We start from the raw sequence: 24607 nt of genomic DNA on the forward strand, positions 1-24607 counted from the left end.
AGGAAAAGCCTAAATCCATAATATTTATTATTTCTTGTGGGTTTTATTTGTTTTGGGGTTAAAAGTATTAGGATCTCAGAATTTGGAGTGTCTCTCCTGACTTGTACATGCTTGAGGTTGACTTTGAAATGTTTTCCCAGCTTTTGAGCAATGTCATTTCATTTTAGACACCTGACAAACAGGATTTTTCAAGTTCTTTTTTCTGATTGTGCTGGGAACTCTAAGCTTGTTCCAGTCATTTGTAACCTTTGTAATCAGATTGACGGAGGTACCTGGGGAAAACCTCCTTCCCTTCTCATCCAGCTTGTAAAGCAGAAAGTGTATTTACCCTCAGTCCACACCATAAGTATTTTGTTGCCCCCACTTTTCTTTCACTCCTTTCTTTTGGTCTCACCCCTTAATAATGTTTTGCAGTGTTTTTTAAACCTCTGCTTATCCTGACCAGAAAGCCACCTTTTATTAAGCAACAGGTAATTTGCAATCTGGCCTCTCATCTATACGAGACTAACTGGACTATTTTGGCTGGCTCACTGCAAAGGAAGAGCTTCTAGAGGACTTGCTCCCTGAACATAGTAACAAAGGATTTGACAGGGTCTCCAACCTGCTGTGAAGGTGAGCACGCTTGTCCTTTTCATAGATGAGTCAGGGTTTATCTCTTCTTTTTAGGGACTTTTCCCCCCTATTTACTGTCCCTTTTTGCTTCTGTTTGATTTGCCTCGAAAGAACAACAGCACAATTCCTCAAGTCCAGTAACTCAAGAAGGAAACCTCATCTGTAATTAAGCTATCCCTAGAGGGACAGGCAATGAAAGCTTGAACGCCTTCACAAAGGAATTGCCTGTACAAAGGAGCTTTAACTCACTTTGAAATAGTAGACTGGCATAGAGAGCAGCACAGCTACCTTCCTCAGTGGTGTTCCCTCTCCATCTGCAGGGGATGTAGAAAGGAGGTGGACTTTTGGATGAAGCTTGCCCAGGGTTCAGCTAGTTTCCTTAAAGACTGTTGTTTGCTTTTAGAAAGGTGAATTAATGCTGCTCTGAAGGTGTCACTGCTACAGTGGGGTCACAACTACTTCTACACCAGAAAGATTTTTTAATCTCTTTTCTTATTCTTTAAGTAGATCTTGCTGCTCCAGGAACCCTCTGCAGCAAGTGGGCTCATTTGTAGTACTGCTTGCTGAAAGCAAAATACTATCTTCTGTCATGCAATTCTTGCTGTAGTGGTCACTGAGCCATTCAGCCAGTGTTACTTCAGTTGGAACTATTGTGTCAATCAGAGCTAGAATGGCCAATTTTATTGAGGCTGCCTATTCAATCCCAAGAAACTAACCCGGAAATGATACATCTCTTTGAGTTACATCAAAGCCACTAAATGCTATTAAATATATCTTTAAACAGGAAGGATTAAAGAGAGTTGCTATGTCCTTTCCTTGATCCAGGAAAGACTAGCAAGTACCCATTCTGGGCTCCTCAGCAGTTAGGTAGTTATTACCATTTCTCATTGTGAAGCTAATTCTTTAACTGTTGTGAATCCCACGGTCACTCAGGTGTTCTTCCTTGCTTGAGTTGGAGGAGGGTGAAGAAAGAGCTTCATGTCACTGACGGAGGCCAGGTTGATCAGAGAGTTGTAGCTTGAGTTTGCCAGTTCCTTAATTGAAAGATCATTTAAGAAATCCAAATGCAAGGTTAAGGGCTAGTCTGTTAGAGGAAGTTTAGGTTGAGATGGTAGTCAGGGCTAGCAAATATGAGAATGTAAATCTGTATGTTCATTAAAGGAACTAAGGGGTTGTAGATCTAAAGGGAAAAAAAAAAATATTTCTCTTGCACTGAGGTATTGGGCAACTGTGTTTCAGAATGTATGACTAAGGACAGTTTGGATATTGTCTGTTGCAGAGGAAAATATTCAGCAGCTAAAGTTGTCTATTAATTTTATATCATCATGTTTCACTGCTATGAGGCAGAAGGAACTGAAAGAGTTTTCAACTGAGCTGAAACACACTGCCTTTATGTGTACTTTTTAGACCCCCACGGTCTCATTTTCAGTTGTGCTGTATGTCTCCCATAATCCTTTTTTGGGGCCAGACATCAGAAAGTAGTGTAACATGCCTCTTCCCCCTACATGTATGCAGCTAGATCAGTAGGATCAGGAAATTTGGCAGTGCCTCAGGACCCTTGCCCCAGCACTAGCAAGACAGAGCAGTACTTTTGCAGACCTGTCTGCTGCCCTTGCAGAGGACAGACACCCAGCATGACTCATACAGTGCGAAGGAGGCTCCGGTGAGAATTAATATGTATTATTCAAGAAGTACCAATCAGGATCTTATTGTTCTAGGCAGTGTGCAGACTTATAATCAAAACTGTCATCCAAAGGCCTACAGTAACATTGTGGGAACTAGGATAATCCAGAGATATGCTTGAAGGTCCTTAAAGAATTTAGGTTGCAAACGTGGAATATCTGATACTAAAAAAATATATTTGATCTTGTATGAAACATCTGGTCTGTAGAATGATATTTAATGTACGGACCTGTGCTCTGCACACAGTTATTTTGGAGTCAGTGAGCTTATGCAGTTTCTGACCCATTGCAAAAAATGTTTCAGTCCCTCACATTGAGAAAGAAGTAAGTGTAGGACAGCAGCATGAAGGGAACAGATGGTGAAGCCTCCTGTGTCATTCCTGTCTTTGTGAAGTAATGAAAAGGGACACGATGAAGTTTATAAAGCCCACAGCTGATTTCACCAAAACAAAAATTGGTAAGCTACAGACATAAAATCTCTTTAAATCTATAATCAGCAATTCTTCTGCATGACTTTAAAAAAAAACACAAAACAGGTTTGTTTAAATTGGCTGAATTGAGCATAGGTTCCCGCAGCTCAGTTTACAGCAGGTAGGTAAAGAGGAAAAAATAAAAAAACATCACCATGTTTTGACACTTGGCTAGAAAAGCTGTGGAGAAAGATCCAACGAGCAAGATATCGGTCATTGATTTGTAAAGCATGTTACACACAAAGGTGAAAAGAGAGCAAAACTAACTCATCCCCAAATTGGCTTTGCAAGGCACTTTTGGGCTGCTTGGCACTGCCTCACCTATAGTATTAGGGATTTCTGGAGTTCCCGATCAAGGTGATAGAAATCTATGCTCTTTTAGTGTGACAGGAGCATGCTTAATCTTTGCTATAAAGCTGTAAGAGTGCTCCCAGGATTTGACCATCAAAAATTGTATTCAAAATTGTCACTGATGCGGAAAGGTTACAGATATATTCACATCTGGGGACAAGGTTTAAAAACGCTTAGATTTCATTTTCTTTGGGCTAAGGAAAGGAGAGATAATTCTTAAAGATTATTTAAAAAAAACCCCACCAAAACAGTAAGGTTTTCTTTGGATGACTGTTCTAGCAGCTTTTCTGTTATTGGCATTGGAGATAAACTCAGGCCTAAAAGCTTTGCTTCGTATACTATTGCTCTCTGCATCGAAAATGTATTGACTGTCCTCGCTGGCAGTCAGAAAGTCCATATTGCAATTTCTATGTATGGGTTAGGGAAACTGCTGTATTCAGATCCTCTATCCGTGTGCAGTGGGGAGATGCAAGACACTTTTGAGACCTTCCTCTCCTTCTCTCAGGTTTCTCCATTCAGCTAGGTTAATGATGTACATACAGCATGTCAAAAGCAGGTGATGTCCCATCTTCTCCTCTTCTGAGATTGAACTGAAAACATGTATTCTTTAAGAGGCTTTTGATTGAGAGAGAAAACATGAAAACAGAGAGGAAGTCTGTCAGAGTTGGATCAGTTTGCCCAAACAGCTCAGTTTTTCGGCTGACAGCATTTTAGCACTCAGAGGGGAGTTGTCAAAATCTCTCTACAGGCAGCCTTGTCCTTCATGCTGAGACATACCTTATAGTATCTCAAAAACAAAGAAAGAAGTAAAGAGAAAAAGAAAGAAGACGAGGTGGCTTAGGTTACCGTTCTTTTAAGTCATGGAGAAAATACCCACCCTTGTTTCATTTCTTTATCAAATAACATAGTGTTAATCTCATTTACTGCTTGATCGCTCGCTTTGGGATGGAGTCTACCCCATCTTGCAGGGACTCTGCACTGTATCTGAAGCTTGGCAGCAAGCTGGAAGCAGAGCTGGGCAGGCTGTACTGCCTGTCTCAAGGCTCCCATTGCAGATCAAAAGAAGTGATTAATGAAGTTAGGGTGCACTGACCCACTTGGAAAACAAATTACTCATCTCTTTGTACTTCCTTAATGAGAGCAGTTGAAAAAAAATACCTGTAACAAAGAAGACTGCTTTAATGCTTTATTGTCTGGGTTGCAGTCACAGTGAGGAATAGTCACCAAAACCCATGGAAGACAGGAATTAAGGTTTGCGTGGTGTGTGGTATGTTGTCATGCAGGTGTGGAATATGGAATTCATTGAGCTGGACAAGAGGATTTGTGTCAGGAGCCAGAGAAGCAGGCCCATGTGGTGAAATTGGGTTTTGGAGGCTTGCAATCACAAGCTCTGGAGAGAGATTTGTCTCACGTAGAAGGTGAGTGGAGGTGCAGTTTCACCTTCTTGTCAGAGGAGAAAGAGAGAAGATGACAGCAGAGGTATCAGTATGACATGAGGATGGAGACCATGCTACCCATGTAGAGACAGGCTGGAAAATAAAGGCAGAAGTGGAGGGGACATCTGCTATAGGCTATCAGAAATGGTGGAAAGTGAGAGTGACAAATACTTGGACCTCATCTCACAATATTTGAAACCACAAAACACTTCAATTACCGTCTCCAGATGTATGACTTACGGATCTACCTGTCTGCTTCAGATTTGTCTCCTACCACATAACCCAGTATCTCTGCTGATTTCTCTGACAACCTCTTCAGATGCTTTGACACTGAAATTTAAGCTAAGCATGGCAAAGAGCTACTGGCTGATTTCTTGCTTTCCCCCACTGCTCCCCTTTCTACATGAACAAGAGTGGCACAAGTAACAGAAAGACAAGGTTGTGTCCCAAGCTCTGCCTGTGAGGAGCAAGCATGCTGTAATGCATTTGGCTTTCATTAAAACCCTTGACCTGGAGCTGTGAGAGGTAGCTCTCTAAATTATGCTGGCAGGTGGATTAAAAGCTGTCTGAAAGGCAGTGAAGAAAGGATGTAATTGGTGCAAGTCTCCCTGAGGTAGGGAGAGAGTCTGGTGTGGAGATGAAGGGGATGTCCAGATACAATGCCACTACTATTCCCAGCTAAAGTTTTAAGTTACAGCTAAACTGATAGCTGTCTGTATCCCACCCCTGGCTCTTTTATTCTTACCCTTCCCTGTGCATCAGATCTGGCACTGCTGCCATGGCAGCCTGAATTGTTTCTGCTCATTGAGCCAGTGGAAAACAAGTAATTACTGGGTTTGGTGGGTCATTTTCCATCAGATCAGCTCCCGCTCGCCTTGTGTGTGCATCAGTTGACAAATCTGCTGCACGGAAGGGGATGAAAATGCCTGTCCATGTCCCATGGGAACGAAGAGTGCTGTGAAATGGGTTAGATATAATATTATTCTGCACCCTTGGTTGAGAGTGCCCAGCTAAGAGAGACGGAGGAGAAAAGAAACATGGGTGATAGTGAGAGGACAGCAGCAAAGGGCAGGCCCTATAGGAGCACAAGCAGAAAGAGAAGAGCAAGCACTACAGAAACAAAATAAGGCATAAACATCTCAAGGCAGGGAGGCAGCAGGATTCCACCATCACCCACCCAGAAAGAGAAAACAGATCAAACCTTTCGATGATGACATCTGCTTCTGGGAGGGAGTGGTGAGTGACTCTGAGGAGATACCTTTCAAAACAATGTAAGGAGCCTTTCTCCATCTGCAAGAGGTGGATTGAATACTTTGGCTAGGTTTCCCCCCAAAAAACCCTTCCTAACTTCTCCATCCCAAGGCTTTTCAGCCTTGTCTGAGGCAGAACAGTCTGGGCTTAACCCACTAGGGCAGTTGGAAAAATCCTGTTTGACCTATGGGACAAGAGCAGAATAAGGACAGCAGGAGCTGGCACAGAGCTGCTCTTACCAGATTAAATCTTTGAGAGGTGGCCAAGAAAACCTCTGTGGTTTGCTGTACTCACTGTTGCTAAACTCACTCTGGGTGGTTTGTGGCTACCAATATTTGTCATCTGCTGCGGGGCTCTGAGGACAGCATTGTTCTGAATACCCCGATCTCCTCTGCACCGAAATTGCTATCCTCCTCCCCACTGTTTTCCAGTGCAGGTGACTGGTAAACTGTATTTCATAGCACAGCAAGCACATCTGGGAGGGTGAGAATAATACGATGTGTCATGTTTCTTTAGCCTGCCAGGCAAGTTTTCAGGGAGCAAAGCTCAAAAAATGTGCAGCCCTACAGGTCAGCACCCTGCCTTAGGCACAGGGGAAAGCCAGACCTGGATATGGCCTCACTCTATGTGCAGGCATGTGGGGGAAAGATAGTAAGTCTTTAACATTATTTAATTATAATGGCATGTGTGAAATATTTCCTGGGGTTTTTTCCTCTTTCTTATTCCTCCTCGGCCCTAATACCAGGCTTTCGTACCACAGGGTAAATTCTGAGCCGTGTGCTGGAGGATGCAGAGCATTGCTGGAGCCAAGGTGCTGCTAAATCAAATGTTTTAAGTCCTTAACAGAAGGGTGAGGTTCATCCAAACACAAAACACAAATTACAATGTTTGCACAGCAAAACGAGGAATATCTGTGTGACTTGAAGAAGCTTTTTCACCCCTGACTTCAGCTGGGATGTGAGTTTCTGAGTCCTGAATGCTCCTTTGAAAATATGCAGCTGCCACTAATGAAAAGCCTCCGATTGCTTCAGCTGCTATAGTACTCAGGCAGTTTTTAACCCGTTCCTTTGGCATTATTTTTGTCCTTGTTTTTGCCTGTACTTGAAACCTAGCTTAGGCCTTCCCAGGTAATGGCTGTCATATAAGGAACAGTTTGGTCATCAAAAAGGCCATTTTGATTTCCTTCCTCTCGCAGTTAAGGCTGTTGTTTGTTGTGACAGAGTCAAAGCAGGAATAGTGCGTCCTTGAAAAAGACTGGTTCATTTTATCACGCTTTCTGCTCACACAAGCATGCTGCCAGTTGCTGCTTTTGGATTTGCATTTACTTTAAAACACGAGATGCATGTGTGACAAGGATTTCGCCAAACATCTCTTCAGCTCACCCCTCGCCCTGCATCCTTTAATGAGCTTTCTGCCAAGAGCAGTCCTGCATCTTCTACATTCTGACTTTAAATTACACCTGTAAGATGGCATGCATGAGCACACACTATTGGCATTTGAAAGACCTGCTATTATTTACATTTTATGACAGCTTCAAAAGCAGTGTATAGCTAAACATTGTATAGAGTTGCAATATTACAACTTTACTCCTGTCAAGAATAGTATGGGAGAATAAACATTTGCTTGTTATGATGGCTTTGCACAGAATTGTAGTCTCTCTGTCAATGCCCATTGAGGTTGCTGGTTTCTGTAACCTCCATTTTCAGAAGGCAGCCATGATCAGGAGCCAGCAGTCCCTCCATGCGCAGTCTTGCTTGCAGTACCCTGTATTTCCTGCTTTAGTTACTTTAAGCTTGCCATGTTTTCTGGTATGAAATGCAAGTGGCAAAATGACAAGAAAGTAGTGATAATGTAGTCAGAGAGTGGCCTTTGTGAAAGAGGGTTTTCTTGTATTCGGAGGCATGCACAGCTTCGAGGGAAGGACATTGAAATAACCTTGGGAGGGAGAGAAGGAGAGGAGTGGGAGAGTTACTGCTACCCTAAGGAGTTAAAAGGGCAATGAAAGATGAAAGAGAGATGTGCAGATGAAAGAGAGATACTCCATAAAAGTCCATGAATAAATGAAGTGGTGGACAGAATCAGTGCTAGCTCTAACATGTCTGAGGCTTTATAAAAGCTTTATTTAAAAAATAAAAAAAAATAAAAAAAGCTTTTAATGCAAAATGGAAAAGGGTGGGCCATGATGAAATTATGTTTGTGAAGGTAGTCACTGATGAAAGGCAGAAAAAAAGCCTGCCAGAAGTCTGAATAAATGCCGAGTAATAGGTCTGAATTAAATTTGTTTAATGGCATGTCAAAAGAATTTGTTAGCAAACCTACCAGCTTTTTAATTTCTCTTTCCATATGTTTTTATCTATCCCTACATATTATGGAGTTCAAAAAGACTCGTGAGTGGAGAAAAAAGGACAAGAAAAATGTGCTAACATTGGAAATTAAAAAGATGAGAGTAATGATCCTGGAAATCGCAATCCAACAACGTGGAATGTAGTCTTCAGTTAGATAATAAATTAGATTTTTTTTTTACAAATATCCTGTTAACAGAGGATTACAGAAATGTGGCCACAAAGTAATGTTGTTTTTACATATCAGATCATCACAGACAAATTGGACTGCTTTTAAAATGATTTTTTTTCAGTTACATGGGATAAAAGGCCACAGCATTCAATTTATACTTGATCTGTAAAGATATTAGTAAAATATGTATGTTCCCTAGAACTTTTCCTTGGAATATATATTCAGCGTACCTCATGTGTACCCATCCCATTGCTATAGAAAAAAACCAAAATATGTGAAGGACTGAAATCAAAGTCTCGGGAATCAATGTGCAGTGTCATGGTTATTAACTCATTAGTGATCCAAGCGTGTGGGCAAACAGAATGAGGGATTAAGTCTGTGGAGGTGGCTGCATTTGGAGGTGCTGGTAAAGGGCAGTGAATGGGAACACTGGGTTGTCAGAGGTACCAGCACAAAATGAAATTAAATTACCCGCATGAAATGCTAGCTAGACTGTCTAGGAACGATCTTTAGAACTGATGATCCCATGGAAGACAAAAACATACAAAAAGAGGCTGGAAAATTAGTGGAAACCTGAGCAAGAGATGCAGTCTAACGTGGCAGCAAAAAAATGTGTTGCAGTGATCGTTGCCAGGTGAGGACAGTAAAGAAAGGAGATTCTCACCACTCAAGGCAAAGAATTTAAAGCATGTTTGTTTAAAAATGCATCTCCTCGTGGTTTCTCATTGCAGCTGCTGGAACTGGGTCAGGCACAGGGGAGAATTGTGATTTAGGTGCACAACTGTCCATGCCCACCACAGTACCCTGGGCAATGAGCAAAGGAGTAGTGGGGGAAAGAAAGAACCAATTGTTCTGGTGATTTTAGTTATTTTGGTGGCATTGTCAGCACTAGAGCTTTAGAAGACAGTTCACAAGATATTGAGGAGGTCTCTCATCAAATGTTTAAAAAAGGCTTATTTTTTTGACTACAAGATGTTAGTGTCCTTTCTTTTTTTGCTGTGGGTGTCCAGTCTATTCAGGTTTTCTCTGTAATGCACAGTAAAATCTCAGGGAGAAAATGAGCAAGGGTCAGGCAGAAAGGTTTCTCATGTGCATACATGAAGATAGAAGTTGTGCTTTAGGAAAGACAAATGTCATGGGCACCGGAAACTCAGCACAGGATCAAGAGGGAGGTTTCTCCTGTTAGATGCTACTAACAGTGTGTATGTTTTTGGAAAGAATCAGGGGGAAGTGTTTTTAGTAGATGAACAGATGAGACTGCTTTGTTGCTAGTTTCCTTGGTTAGTCTGTGTATTCACTTCTTTTTTCCTGCAGTTTTATATCATGGCATCCATAGATGGCTGAATCACTTAGGGGCAATTTTCTGAAGGTGTGTGGATGCTTATTTTCTGTCTATGAGCATCTAGATCCCTTTAAAAAAAATCCCTTAGGCCAAGCTATTATGTTTCCTTCAGTCTTCACAAAACATTACCTTTGTTCTTCTAAGTTATTAGCTTTCAAAAACGCATTGTATCTCTCATGTCAGGCTTGAAATTAATGGCCAGCCAGGCACTTTTTCTAATCCACAAACTTCCTTACCCAAGGAAGAGCACGTTACCAAGTAGTCTTTCAAGATCATATCTATTGCTCAAAAAACTGCTACTACCAAACATGATTCTTTTCACATTGCCAAAGTATGTGCATATTGCCTGACTACTATGGATGTTATATACTGTCCTTGTTGAGAGAGGTGATACGAGCAGAAGATGGGAATTTTGTGGCTAACTGCATTATATTTGTTGTTTGCCCTGTCTCACCCAAGTTGGTTTTGACATTCATGTAGTATTGGCCAGATCTGAATCTTTTTGGTATGATACAAAAAAAGCAGACAAGAACTGACCCATGATTGTCTTCCAGTATTAGTCCTTGCTGCCTCTGGCCCTCTCTGCACTACTCCTGACAATCACAGGGGGCCGTGGCCATGTCAGTGGGCATTGGCCATGTTAGTGGCCAGACCTTTCCAGCAAGAACAGTAAGGGAAACAACCCAACCTTAGCAATTAGATATGAAACTGGCAACTTTATCACACATTACTTTGATGATTACATTTGATTGCTCTTTACTTTTTTACCTGGGAGCCGGGCGCAGAAACACCAGATGGCTACAGTCAGGGTGGGATTTGGAGAAGGCTGTGCAAGCTGTTATGAGACAAGGCATGCTCAACTTCCCATTAGCAACAGAGACATCTTGACCTTTGATATTTTGTCAGAAGGTGTTTTGTTTATTTTTTTCTAACTAAATCTGAGCCACTTATTTAAAGAGATGCAGTTATTTTTGGAGTGTCCTGCAAAATTATGAAAGGACCTGACACCAGCCATTTCCTCTTCTATACACAATTATACCTGGCCAGCATTGCTTAGTGTGTGGGCAGGTCTTCAGGTTGAAGAGCAGTCAATCAAATAGGCTAATGAATATATAGATGTGCGGGTAGAAATGAAAGCCTGACAGCTGGAGAGATGGTCACTCAGGCAAGGGAAGCCATGCCCCACCTCTCAGTGCTGCACCATTGACCCAGCATGCAGAAAAAGCAGCTGAAGGACAGGACAGTTTGGAAAGGGAGATGTTGAGTGTTTCTACCATCTTTTTTTCTTTAAAGCTTTCACATTCCTCTTTTCAAGTGTTTTTCTACAGTTGCTGGAACTGGAGAGGGGGACATTGGAGTCACTCATTCCTACACCTGGGGCTTGCAGTAAGCAAAATGGCGAAACTGCAAAAGAGACTGGGAGTTGGCATTACTTGGCAAAACTTCTTCTGTGACCAACTTGAGTTGCACCAGTGATTATCAGCCTCAAAATCTAGCATAGGTCCCTTTGGTAAAATTTTTGGGTTTTAATGGAGTCAGTGGCAAAACTTGTAATGCCATTAAAACCAGAAGGACCAGTGTTCTGATCTTAAAGTTTGGCATCCTGACTCAGAATTTTCTTTGTGTGCTTGTGTATCAGTCCCATTGTTAGGTCTTGCTTCAAGCACAGCACCCCCCTTGCTTCTCTTCCTTCAACCCTGTCAGATGTCAGCGTTGCCAGTAATAATAAAACCAAAGAAATGATGTGATTCTGTTGATTAACAAGGTTTACAAGGTATCTTAATCCTGAATGTGTAACTGGGGCCATGAGAGACTTTGTTTCTTGTACAGTAAGACTGTGATGAGTCTGAAGAGCAACTAAGCTGGCATTCATGCCCAGAAAGTCAAACACAACAGTTGTTTGGTTTGTTCTATTATAGACAAAATACTAAACCCAAAATCTGATTGATTAGCATTGTGAGAAGTGTAGAGTCTAACCAAAGTAAAGTTTAATATTTTCTTTGAAGTAATGTGCTTTACATCAGCAGCAAGTGGATAAAAACTTACTGCCACTTGCTTCATTTATCAGAAGAGAGCATTTGATGCTCCTGCTTTCTCCATATTAAGTAAAAGCTTTAATAAAACATTCATAAAATTTCATAATTATTACTAAATGTCTAGAGAAACTCATAGATGTTTTGTAGTCTTTTATATACTGTGCATGTATATTCTTTACTCCAGCCTAACCCAATTCTTGTTTGTATTTGGGATGACTTGGTCCCATGAAGACAAGGTGATAAAAAACAAATAAACAAAAGGACCTAAAAATACCAAACCAAACCCATTTGCTAGCAATAGGCCCATAGAGCAAAAAAGGCTGTTTGAGCTGTATTAAACAAAGCATTGCCAGCAGGTCGAATGAGGTAGTCGTGCCCCTCTGCTCAGCACTGGTGAGACATATCTGAGTGCTGGGTCCAGTGCTGGGCTACCCAGTACAAGAGAGATAGGGGCTTACTGAAATGAATCTAGCAAAAGACCACAGTGACGAATAAGGAATTGATGCACTTTTATGTGGGGAGAGGCTGAGAGAGCTGGGACTGTACAGCCAGGACCAGATGTGGTCCAGCGGATCTTACTGATGTATGTAAGTACCTGATGTGGGGGGAAATAAAGAAGATGGAGCCAGCCTCTTCTGAGAGGCAGCCACTGACAATACAAGAGGCACAATTTGAAATACAGGAAATTGCACTTAAATGTAAGAAAATGTTGTTTATTTGTTTGTTTGTTTGTTTCCTGTGAGAGTGGCCAAGCACCAGTACAGGCTGCCAAGAGAGGTTGTAGAGTCTCTATGCATGGTGATACTAAAAATCAGCCTGGACACGTGCCATAGGCTCTTATTGCCCTTGGGCTGGACTGGGTGATTACCAAAGTTCCATGCAAACCTCAGCTATTTTGCAGTTCAGTGGTATTTTTGATACAGCCTGTCTTATGGTTATAAGGCACTGATCCTGCACATTGAGCAGCTTGAAGTGAGAGCAGACCATCTGTCTGTTTCTACTGCAGAACTGGGCAGCTATTAAATGATGACCTGTGCTCACTAATGACATCAAATGGATTTTTAACATGTAAAAGAGAAGGAGAATGCACTGTAACTCATTATTAGCTATGGGTTCTCCTGAAGCAGATTTCCCATGTTAAAGCACTTAAAAGCAAATACAGAATTTATGATGTGTTGGTAGATTTTAAATTTGAATAGCGTCCAGTTGTTGTAATGGCTAATAATGTAAATTATCTGAGTCAGCCTCAGAGTAAAGCAGTAAATATATCCTGCCTAGACATACTTTTTTTTTCCCCTTTTCCATTAATATTTCATCCCCCTGAAGAGATGTTTTCAATGTATTATGTGCACCAGCATACTGCACTCGTGGTGTTCCTGGGTGTCATTTACAAAGGAGCCTGAAGACTGTACCGCTGCTCTGCTGCCTTGACGCTAGCTTCGAAATTGCTTGGAGCAACAACAGCAAGTGTCAACAGGGAGCCGTATTAATTATTTGGAATGTGTCTCATAAGAGGAATCAACTGCTTTTATTGCAGCACGAATATTACTTGAAACGGGAAGGTTACTCTAACTGTTATCGTAATCTATGTGTCATTAACTTTCTGTGTTTAGAAAAAGAGATTAACAGCCCTTTAAATTGTTACAGTAAATACATGAATTATAACAACATTTTTATTATAAAGAAAAAGTTTATTTATAAGTTTATATTTAAAAGTTTCTTAATATAGTTACTCTAAATTACTAGAGAAGAATTAAGTCTTTAGCAACTGGGTAACTGCATGGTGGTTTTGGGAACCAAAAAGCTTCCACCCAGGTGAAAGCAATGCCAAGCTCTGCAAACAGATATCTGTGTCTTCTGCAGGTGGGAAAAACAGATGCATTTGTGCTTCATACCATGCTTCCTTCAAAAATTGCTGTGACACAGAAATGCTTGCTTCCCTCTTAGAGTGAGATTAACAGATTGAATGTCCTTGTGTGAAATTGGTTGCCTTCTGTAGCATATGGCCTTTTGAGAGAACATCGTGCAAAATATATGTGGTAGTTGTAAAGGAGGTAAAACTAAAGGTCAGCATAGTACCCATGTCTTTATGGAAATAACAAAAGAAATGGGAGTGTTTTCAACCTTTCATCAGGGGTTTCCAGAATGAAAGTTGATTGTGAAAAGTACACAACCAAACAAAATACTTGCAAATCTGTTTTGAGTCCAGTGCCATTGAAATCCTTTATGTTTCATTATAGCCCTGATAGGTCTTGGTAGGAAACAGTGGAACTAAAACACTTATTTGTCCACAGGGCAGGCTCACCATGGGCAGGTCTCCTACATTGCCCCACCGATCCACCTCGATTCGGATCTGGAGAGGCCGCCATCCAAGGGTGAGTCAGTGACACAGTCTCCATGCACATGCATTGCAAAAACCTGCCATAAGCATGAGTGTACCTCACTTTTTCATAGAGCCTCCATGGTAAAGTTACCACCCTCCATCTAGGGACACTCTCAGGAGCAAATTAATTCCTGCAAGAGGACTGTATGAGAGATGACTATGTCTCATGTGCCCCATTACATAGCTTTAAACGTATCAGCTTGTTCACAAGATATTTTGCTGTTCCCATTACTTCTGGAGGGACAGGTATACCTTTGGACCTGCCCTCTCTTCTGAATGACCATGGACAGTGCACAGGCACAGGGGACTGGTGGCAGGAGAACTAAAAATCCCAAACCAAACCAACCAAGCAAACAAACAAAAAACAACAACAAATACCAGTGATGCACAGTACAGTTGCTCACCGCCCACTAACTGATACTCAGATTCCCCAAGCAGCAATCAGTCCCTTCCAGGTAACTCCACCCAGTTTATATACATGATGTGCTGTGGTACGGCATACTCCTTTGGCTGGTTTGGGTCAGGTGTCCTGTGTCTTCTCTGTTCTGGGTTCTTGCGCCCCTCCTCACTGGCAGAGTGTGGGAAACTGAAAGGTGCTTCATCAGGGTGCTACGGAGCAATAGCTAAAACATCAGTGTATTATCAGCATTGTTCTCAGACTAAAGCCAAAAACCAGCACTGCACCAGCTACTAGGAAGTAAACTAACTCTGTCCCAGCTGAAATCAGGGCATGTTTGCAGTGATTATTGTCATTGTGTCCTAACACTATAAGGCTGCAAGTATGTTTTTGTGTGCACATGCTTCTCTAAGTGTTCATGATCAAAAAATGCAGCATGTTAATGCAAGATTAATCAGGATAGGCACTGTCATTATGTAACATGAAGAAAGCTGTTTTCCAAATCTCACTTCTTTATCCCTCTTTTATACATTCTGGGAGACAAAAACCTTTGTGTTGGTGAATTGCAGCTGCAACTGTAAACCCTGCTCCTTCAAATAGCCCAAGGGCTTTGTGGGCTAATTGAAAGCATACAGTTAATGTTTTTGGTATGAAAAACTCCCTTAGTTCTGAGTGAGCTTTTCCACCAGTATCCATGTAGATGCTCTAGATCTGTACCTTGATTGAGTAAACATTTACTGGGCTTTTTCCCTTTGTAAGTGTGAATGTGTTTTCTTAGCTGATGCAGTAACAAAAACTAAGGAATTGACTTGTACAGAAGCAGCCTCAGCACTGTTACTCCTTTGAGATTCCCCTTGCATCTCTGCAAGGTGGAACCAGGTGTTGGGTGGTGGAGATTCAGTGTGAGAATGCTGGATTAGCAGTCCTCTCTCCAGATCTGGTCTTGTTGTGAGTCAGGCTGGTCACAAACAATCTCCTGGCAGTCCACAACCTCCATTCAGCTTCTTCTAGACCACTTGATAACTTCCAGTTCTGTAATAGAGTTTACTACCTTGCTTTTTTAGCAGAACACTCCATTAAGGCATAGACAGTTATGACTTCCAGGACCTTCTTGCTCAAGTCTGTCTTTGATGTTGGATGTGATATTTCAGAGCTTATTTAGAATAGATAAATCTTTTCTGTGGGATCTGGAGCCAGCCAATGGAAGACTCAAGGATGGTGGAACAGCAGCAGCCAAGAAAGCTGTGCTTTGCTGTCTCCAAGATAAAAGAGCCATTGCATGAGTGCATAGCTACCTCTGTAAGATGAATGGTGCTGACACCAGAAGTAGGGCAAAGTGGGTCAGGCAGAACAGTTGCAGCATGTGCAGAGAAGGTAAAATGGAATTTATCCAATGTAAACTGCCACATTAATTGCTTACACAAGGGTCTTCACCTCCCCAGGAGGATTCTTAAAGAAAGGGCTGCTCAGAGTGAAAGGACTGATATTACTGCTGCTACGTGCCGGTAAAAGGACTCAAATCCTCTTGTGTAATTTAATAGGAGAAGGCCAGGGAGGCTGTCAGCTCTGAAGGCATCAATCTATCAGGTGGTGACTAGGGGGTGTTAAAAATGTATTAATTGTTACTGTCTTCTGTGGAAAGAGCAAGCGTTTCCTCTAGCCCTGAGAGCTGGCACATGTAGCAATACTTCTGCATCTGCTGCCTCATTTCCAACCTCAGTGCCCAAAATCCATTGGAATGTTGTAATAGTTATGGGTGTTTTCTTTTTCTTTCCTAAGTCTGTGAGGGTGATGAAGGGTTTGTCTGAATTTTCTGACACCTTACGACATACTCAGGTCATGTTCAAAGCTTCATTCCAAAACCACCAGAGCTGTTTTAAGCAAAGGAGGGAAAACCATCTCTGTCCTGAAGCTCTCGTTGATTCTTCACATTTCCAACAGCTGGAACTCTAAAAAAAGAGCAGCATTATGACAGTCATCATGCATCACTAATGCTTTTGGCTGTTGCTTTGATGCTCTTCATTTCCCTTCTGCATCACCCCTTACACAGAGATGAGCACCAGATGCAGGTCAATGTTGCAGTTGGAGTGGCAAAAAAAAGAAGCCACCATATAATTTTAATTGTAGTAAATGGAAATAGAGCCAGGGTAGGATTCACAGTCCTCTCTCTAAATCTAGTCTTGTCGTGAACCAGGTTGGTCACGTACAATCTCCTGGCAGTCCACGACCTCCATTCACCTTCTAAACCACTTGAAAACCTGGAATATAAAAGGGGTAAGGATATGAAAGCATCTTTCTCTCCTGGATTATCAAAAAACGATACAGCTTTAGTGCTCCTGTGGGTCTGCGCAGTTGCAATGCTCAGCTGGCAGATTTACTTGTAACTGCCTCTTCCTTCTCCTTTTTAAAAGTTTTATCACTGGTGACATTTACACACATTGTTTATGCATGCAGGGCATTTTTACCTGCTTTTCAGAGCCCTGATGCTGGTAGTGAAGAGAGTATAAACCTCAGTAGTTCGCTAGTACATTAGTGTCATCGTGCATTACAGAGTAATTACTCTGAACCACTGCTCTGTACAGTAATGCAGTAATGACACTGTAAATCACTTGATAGAAATGAGGCCCTGAATCAGCATTTTTTATCAAGACTCTTCCTATTCCCCAGTCCCTTTTTAATTTGAGGGTGTTTTAAAATTAGTTCCATATATGAAGCACTGTTAACCATTATTTCTACACCTCCTCTAACAATCTGGATGTGATTACATGATTTTTATGCAACTGTTTACACCATCTGCATGCAAAATAATTGCAGGGGTAGCTGAGACCTCAAGTGGTGATCTCATAGACTGAAGATTAAACCTGTGTTTAAAAATGGATCAGTGGTTACTGACAATAGCAAGGAGTTTTATAGAAGAGGGAAATGCTGATACTCTTGCTTAGAAAGGGATTTTATGGAATTATCATGCATAGCAATAAATTAAATTTAGCATTTGGACTCAAATTCTGCCAGGTACTAAACCACAGCAAATAAGTGAATTAAATTCATTGAATCCACACACAAACTATTTATAAAGCTTTATAGAATCAGATTTCAGCATATATGTGGAATCATATTGAACATGAAATATAGACCTAGTGTTTAAAGCTAGACAGTCTGAGAAGCTCTCCTCTCATGTTGAGCTAGCTATTTGCAAAGGTTTCCTTCAAAGTTGAAGCTCAAGGAATAGTTGTCTTGGAGATTGATATGCTTGAAGTCAGTACATTTCCAGCACGTGAATTGGCAAGCAAAGCCATGCATTGTTCCTCAGTTCTAGAAATAAATAATAAAGGAGGGATGGAAGGTTCTCACTCTTATGTGCAGATTTCTGTAAATGGGGTTATTTTGGCTACAGTTAAGGCACTGTGGAGTTTTTTCTCCTGTTAATCACAGTTGTGAGCTTCAGCTTCCATAGACACAGAATCTCTCCCTACCCCTTGGGCAGCATGTCAGGGAGATGGACAGAGGTCTTTATGGATTTTCCCCCCTTCTTCTCCAGCTCAGTGGTATGTCCCTTTGTGCTTTCTTCAGTCAAAAGCTAGATCCATTCTGCAATTTTTCTCTGTCCTTGCATTTGCAACATCTGAAGGAGAACTGTTCCTGAATGTTAGAAAGACTGTGAAATCTTATTACCAGAAATAGAGCAGGGGTTTGGATGCACATATTCTGGGTCTTTTTATTTTTTCTCCTTCCCAGAGGTCCCAGAGAGGGTTGATGGCTTTGCAGATGATGATGTGGGAGGATCTGACAGCTGGGCTCATTACACAGCCCCAGTCTTCCTTCCCAGATCCAGAGAAAGGAAAGCACTGGGCAATGAGGCCCAGTGGCACTCCTTGCCTTAATTCAAGCTGACACACAGGGACATGCATCCCATGTTTGCCAGGCCCTAAGACTCCAGCTGTCTTATCTCTCCCTCCCTTGGCCCAGTGCAACAAGAGAGGTGCTGTTGAGGAGCTCCTGCTCTGGACTGATGCTGACTAGGAACCTCCTCTATCCAAGCTTTTTCATTTTTTGCTTTAGTACCCCTGGGAAAGCTCAAGAGTCCTTTACAGTGTCCTTTTGCTTCTCTCTGAGGTCCTGTTTTTATTCATCCTCCTTCTTCCTTTTAATGTTAGTTACATCTATATATTTCCAGCTTCTTATGGGAATATTATTTTCCAGACATCCTTCAGACAAGAGAGTCTAGAGGAGTGTCCAATTCAGTGCCTTTGAACCAAGAGAAGACCATGCACTGGAGGCTGGTTGGGGTCCCCCATGCTCAGGAAACCTTAATCCGTTTTTCTCTATACTACATAGTGTTTATCTCTTCCTTCGTTGTGTACAGGGTTTTCTTCTTTGCTTTTGCTCAGCCTTTTCTCCAAGTACGACTGTTCTCAGGGACTCCCCTTCACAACTGCTCTGAGCCCACCAGAGGATTTCACTCCCTCTGCCATGAGATATGAGTGCTCATTGCAGCAAGCCAGCAATACACACACACACTATTTTCTCATCCCACACGGCAAGCACAGTATATGAGGCAGACAGGTAAATGATGTTGCACCGGTTGGGTGAAAGATAACTATTCAACATACATGCACAGTCAATAGAAAGGTTGACCAATGACTACAAGTTTCATGCGCACTGTGAATTTTCAGCTGTCTTGTTTTGAATAGTTCTGTGCAGATTTTTTTGTTGGGTCACTCTGCTGTTTTTTTTTTCATTTGAACTCTACTTTCTGTTATGATGGGCAGATTCATCTCGAGCCCTTAGTTTCCAGGCCTGAGATGAGTCTTCCAACAGCTCAGTGTAGTGACAGGGTGAGTTTTGAACAGTGTGGTAGATGTGGATGCAGGAATATATTGCCATCTATGGAGCTTGTTTGGGTTGTAAAGACGGTGGAGGGGTGAACTCTGATATAAGCATTTGATGCAGCAGCTTTGAACATTGCCCACACTCTGTATTTATTAATTTTGCATTAGGTATCATGGGTGGTGATAACTAGTATCATAACTGAAGTAGCCAGAGCTCCTAGAAATCTTTCAGCCAGCCTGCAGTCCTGTTTGCTGGTTATCATCAGCAAGATACCATTTTGCATCCTGTAGCTACCCATAGGCAGAAAGGGTTAATTGCATGCCATTTAGAATCATAGAACAGTTAGGGTTGGAAAGGACCTTAAGATCATCAAGTTCCAACCCCCCTGCCATGGGCAGGGACACCTCGCTCTAAACCATATCACCCAAGGCCTCGTCCAACCTGGCCTTGCACATTGCCAGGGATGGAGCATTCACAACCTCCCTGGGCAACCCATTCCAGTGCCTCACCACCCTAACAGGAAAGAATTTCCTCCTTATATCCAGTCTAAACTTCCCCTGTTTCAGTTTTAACCCGTTACCCCTTGTTCTATCACTACAGTCCCTAATGAAGAGTCCATCCCCAGCACCCCTATAGGCCCCATTTGCTGTTTTCTTTTTTACTATGGTGTTGAACTGTTGTTCTTATTTCTTTGGAATGTGTGTTTTTGTTGCAGAGGGGCACCTTGGGGCACTGCTGTTTATTTATAAGATAACAGTGCTTGCTCTAGCAGAAAGCTGGAGCTAACAGTCTTTCAAGAAAGAGTTCTAATCCTGTATGCTGGTGGGAACTGTTCAAAGTATTTAAACTTGGAAATATTTAAGGATTTGGGGAAAAGGGCATGACACAACACAGTCTGAGCATTGTTTAACACCTTTCCTATTATTCCTAATCATCTAAAACCAAACCAAACCACTTTTTAGCTGGCTTATTTTAACAGCTAGCTGGTGCCTTGTAAAGGAGTTTTGCTGTGGGAGACCATCATGAACTGATTTAAAGATACTTTGAAATGTTATTCTTTGTAGTCTGTCTGAAGCAGTCATACAACCTGATAAGCTCAAAATGGACATAGACATCCACCTAGGAGATTCTTTTGACAGTGGGTTTCATTTTCCACTACACTGGCTTGTGCCACTTGCCATCAGTGGTGGAAGTTTTCACCCACCTGACAGTGACAACAGCTGGAAAGCAGTCAGCTATGGTGGGAGCACCCTCAAGCATCACTAATCTAAACTGAATGTCCTATTACCAGCTTGAAAAAAAGCTGCTGAACCAATTCGATGTGGAAAAAAAGAGCACATTGCTGAATACAGCATGAGACCCTTCTCAAACTCTTTTTTTTTCCCCTCTTTTCTGCCAGACTAATTTTTGGCTACACTTCTTTTTCTGAAATATTTATAGGGCAAATAACTGTTCTAAATGAGCAGATGGGGGAGACATAAGACAAGCTGTTAAATTAATAAACTTGTGTGGTGCTTTATCAGTAAGGGAGCCCATTTTGGCATTTCTTCTGGATGATTTGTATGGCCTATCACCATTGCACCTGGTGCAGGGACAAGAAATGGGTACTTAATAACCAAACAATGTGCAAACTCCTTCCATTATAACTTCATTATGTCAGATATAATCGTCTGTAACTAGATGTCAAATACATAATTTATGTACAGCTCCCCTGTGGAATAGTGGCCATATGAATGAATGGCCCCATTAATGGGAAGAAGCTTTTACTGTAACTTTTTCCCCTCCTGGTACATGGTCCATTTTGTCATCTGGTGTTAATTCTGGATCATTTCAGGGCTGCAGAAAAATGCCTGTTTATTTATATTTGTGTAATGGGAGAAGATGGCAAATAAATCATACGAGAGATCAAATTTCAGGTCAACTGATTTCCTAAGATACATTCTGGTTTAAAAGTGAACAGGATTGGTCTGCAGTGTTTTGATTGAGAGGCATTACCGGTCTTAATTTTACCTGTTAGAGACATTAAAAAGGCTTACAATGTGAGGTAACACTTCCTATGAGAGCCCCCTTCCACAGTTGAAGAGCTTAGCCCTTGGAAAATCTTTATCTGCCACTGCAGCCATGCTGCTTACATCCTTTGCTGCATGTTGCATCTTCTCTTGTCTTATGTGCTATGGTGCCAGTTTATAGAAATGCTCCATGATATATGTGATGAAGTGTGTCATCATCACCTGAAAGTATGGAGGATAGGGTAGCAGTGTTTTTCTAGAGGAGTCATTTGGAAACGTGTGTGTTAGAGCAGGACATAGGATCCCAGTTGTTCTATGCAGAGTCTGTGGGGATTCACAAATGGAATAAGGACAAATTCAAAAGATAAGGTTGTCATGGGTCTGTTTAAAAAATGGCTTTTATACATTTTTATTATTTGATTTTTTTTTTTTAATATATGGCCTTCTTTGGGGGTTAAAACCTAGTAGAGAAGTAGATGTTCTAAATTTGGGAAGATGATTTATTAGTAATACACCTAGGAAGCCACCTCTGATATTGCACTATTTGTATATTATTGGTATACTGTTACTTAATGAGAAAACCTATTTTATTCTATTGTAACTACAGGGGTAATATTTGTTTTATTCTTCCATAGGTATAAATCTGGATGAAAAATTATCCAGCTGATACCATTTATAGTGTTTCTTATCCCAGTACCAATTTTTTTTTAAGGCTAGAGAATAAATGGTATGTTTGTCCAACAAAATATTTAAGTTTAGTAGACTTTTGACTTGGCTTTCTTAGTGGCATGTATGCTAAAGTATTTGCAGTGGGGGAATATCATGTTACATCTATAGCATCTTCTTCTGGAAAATATTGTTGTAATTCTTTAGTTCTTTTCATACTTGTTATTTTTTACTGCTTGTATGGTGCAGATCAACATTAAGAAATAAATGTAAGTTGTGGTTTAAGACAAGTTGGGAAAAGCAACTGATAGAGGCCTATGCTATTCAGTGGTGTAGTTTCACTGCCTTCCAATAGAATGTAGAATAGAACTAGAATACTAGTCTTAGTAAGCTTAGTGTGCTGTCATTAAAGTTCATCAGACCCAAGCCATGCATCTCTAGAAAGGCAGGCAGCTCATTTCCCATACAAGCAAATAAGGTTAGGCTCAGACAAACTGCTGTTAACAGCAGTGAGTAGAACAGTTTTGTGTTCATTTGATGACTCTTCAGCTGTGCAGTGGGATTTTCTGTAGGCAGGCAGGTTTTTTTGCTGGGCTTGGTGCTTGGAATCATCTTGGATTGAATCAGAAATTGCTGGAAATGGGAGATTTCCACCAGTCAGTGGTATGGTGCTTTCTAAAATGTTTGCGTTTAGGGACTGCTTTGGCCCTTGAATTTCCTTAAGGTGGACTGTTGAATTTTGGTCCTTCCCTTTGTATGTTGTTACAGAGGAATTCTACTGATGGGATATAATCCATTCAGAGGGAAATTTATGCCCATGAACTAGGTACCTCACTCTTGAAAGATGCTTTTGGAAATTCCAACCTTAATAAATGCATACCAAACACTGATTTATAGATAAACATTATGGAGCCCTGTTGCTAAGATTGTATCTTGGCTCCCTCATGAAAGGCATCATGATTTAAGTCTTTCAGCCAAGTAAATTTGGCTTGATAACTGGAATATTTGCTCCGAAGATAAGGATTGCTGTCCTCTAGCTCCAAATATGTTTTTATTGCCTTCAGATTGGTTTGAAGAAGTTCATTCTCCTTGAAAACTTGCAAGAAGCAGTATTTAAAAGACCTTGATTGCCTTTGAGAGGAGATATTAAGGTTGCTTAAATATAATTATAATGGTTAGCAGGTGAGAGTGCATGAGGGTGCAACAGACATGAGCTGTTGGCCAGGTAGCTTTGAAGGATGGAGAGTACTAGCTGGTCTTGGGGCAAGAAGAAGACTTTGCCTTTACCCAGCTGAGGACGCTATTCTTTTTGCAGATATGGTACACAGGAGGTGTTACAGAGGGCTCTAGATAAAGAGTTAATTTGCAGCAAGTATATCACTTCTTTCATTGCAGCTGTCTTTTGAAGAAAATTGCTTGTGCTTTCTTCATTAAAGAATGACCAAAATTAAGGATGCTCTCATGGCAGCCTTGGAGACTTTAGATTGTCTCCAAGTCCCTTTTTTGTCTTAATTTCATTATGAGCACTGCTTTGCACAGATGTGTGTGTGTGTGTGCTTGTCTGTTATGCCCAGAAATTTAGTAGTAGACATGCAACAAAATAGTGCTGTTACTGAGTAAACAATTACGTTTCATTTTCTGGAATAAAAGGGAATGTTTGTCCATAAATCTTCTTCTAAATAATCTGTGGTAGAGAGTAAAAAGAAGATGAGGATTCTAAAATCATGAAGGCCCTTCACAGTGAAGTCCTGTGTGCTACTGAAGTACAACAACAAGCTATATTATATTTTATTGTGCTTCTAGATCAAGCTGCATTATGTGCTGCATTCCCAAGACACTATAGCTGTTGCTAAGGAAGAGATACGTTATGTTCATATTTTGTGATCATAACTATGCAAGCTGGCTTCTGTACATTGAAGAAGTTAAAGGGGGGAGAGTGAAGTTAATGCACCATTTTGATTAGAGTATCTGCAGATTGTCACTCATATTTAGAGGCAAACAGTAAGCTTGAATTTGAGAAGAATTCGCACAGAAAATGGGAGAAAACCAAACAAATGAAAGAATTTGTTCACTGAACTTTAAAATTGTTCAGCAGATCTGGAACCAGTGCTGCTAAGAGGGAGCCCGGCAGAAGCAAACTGAATGCTTTTACCAGACACATTCAGTGAGAAATTTCTCAGCTTTCTAATGCCTTAATGTGTTTTGATAATTTAAACAGAGCATTCACCCTTAATTCCCATTTCCTGACCATTTCCAGTGCTGGTGTCTATTATGTGATTTTGGTACATTCTGATTCATCTAAGCTGATTGACTAAGAGTTTGCAATCAAGAAGTAGCCAGCACAATATATAAAATAAAATGGCAACGTGCTTGGAGTCAAGAAAATGCCAGAGTCATGAGCAAGATATGTCCATAGTGGTTATTTTAAAAACTACGCTCTACAGACTGTATTGATTAGTATTTAAAAAATGTTTACACAACAAGTAAAATAAACAAAGAAGGATCTTGGCATTCCTCCTAAAGGAATGTTCTGAACTGAGTTTCCCCTTTCAAAACTGTTTTCTCATTAATACTGCTGCCAAGGCATGAAGCAGCCTTGAAGAGGGACATCTGGATGGGTGGGAGCTC

At 41.1% G+C, this 24607-nt stretch overlaps 1 protein-coding gene across 24 annotated transcripts in view; it reads left to right on the top strand.

Annotated features, from left to right (window-relative positions):
* Positions 1–24607, top strand: part of ADGRL3 (adhesion G protein-coupled receptor L3) — a 515386-nt gene that overhangs the window by 353868 nt on the left and 136911 nt on the right. For 23 of the 24 annotated variants that reach the window (XR_009729502.1, XR_009729503.1, XM_061379988.1 and 20 more), the window contains one exon: positions 13989–14069. The exons of the other annotated variant lie outside the window; for it this stretch is intronic. Coding sequence is in view for 21 of the 23 variants with exons in the window: in XM_061379988.1 (XP_061235972.1) it covers positions 13989–14069 (81 nt within the window). In the remaining 2 variants the exon portion in view is untranslated. The remainder of the gene's footprint in view (positions 1–13988; positions 14070–24607) is intronic. 24 annotated transcript variants of the gene reach the window in all.

This window comes from Neopsephotus bourkii, unplaced genomic scaffold (assembly GCF_033783945.1).
Source record: "Neopsephotus bourkii isolate Nb327-2 ecotype Australia unplaced genomic scaffold, CSIRO-AGI_Nbou_v1 NB_1781, whole genome shotgun sequence".
In the NCBI taxonomy this organism is placed as follows: Eukaryota; Metazoa; Chordata; class Aves; order Psittaciformes; family Psittacidae; genus Neopsephotus; species Neopsephotus bourkii.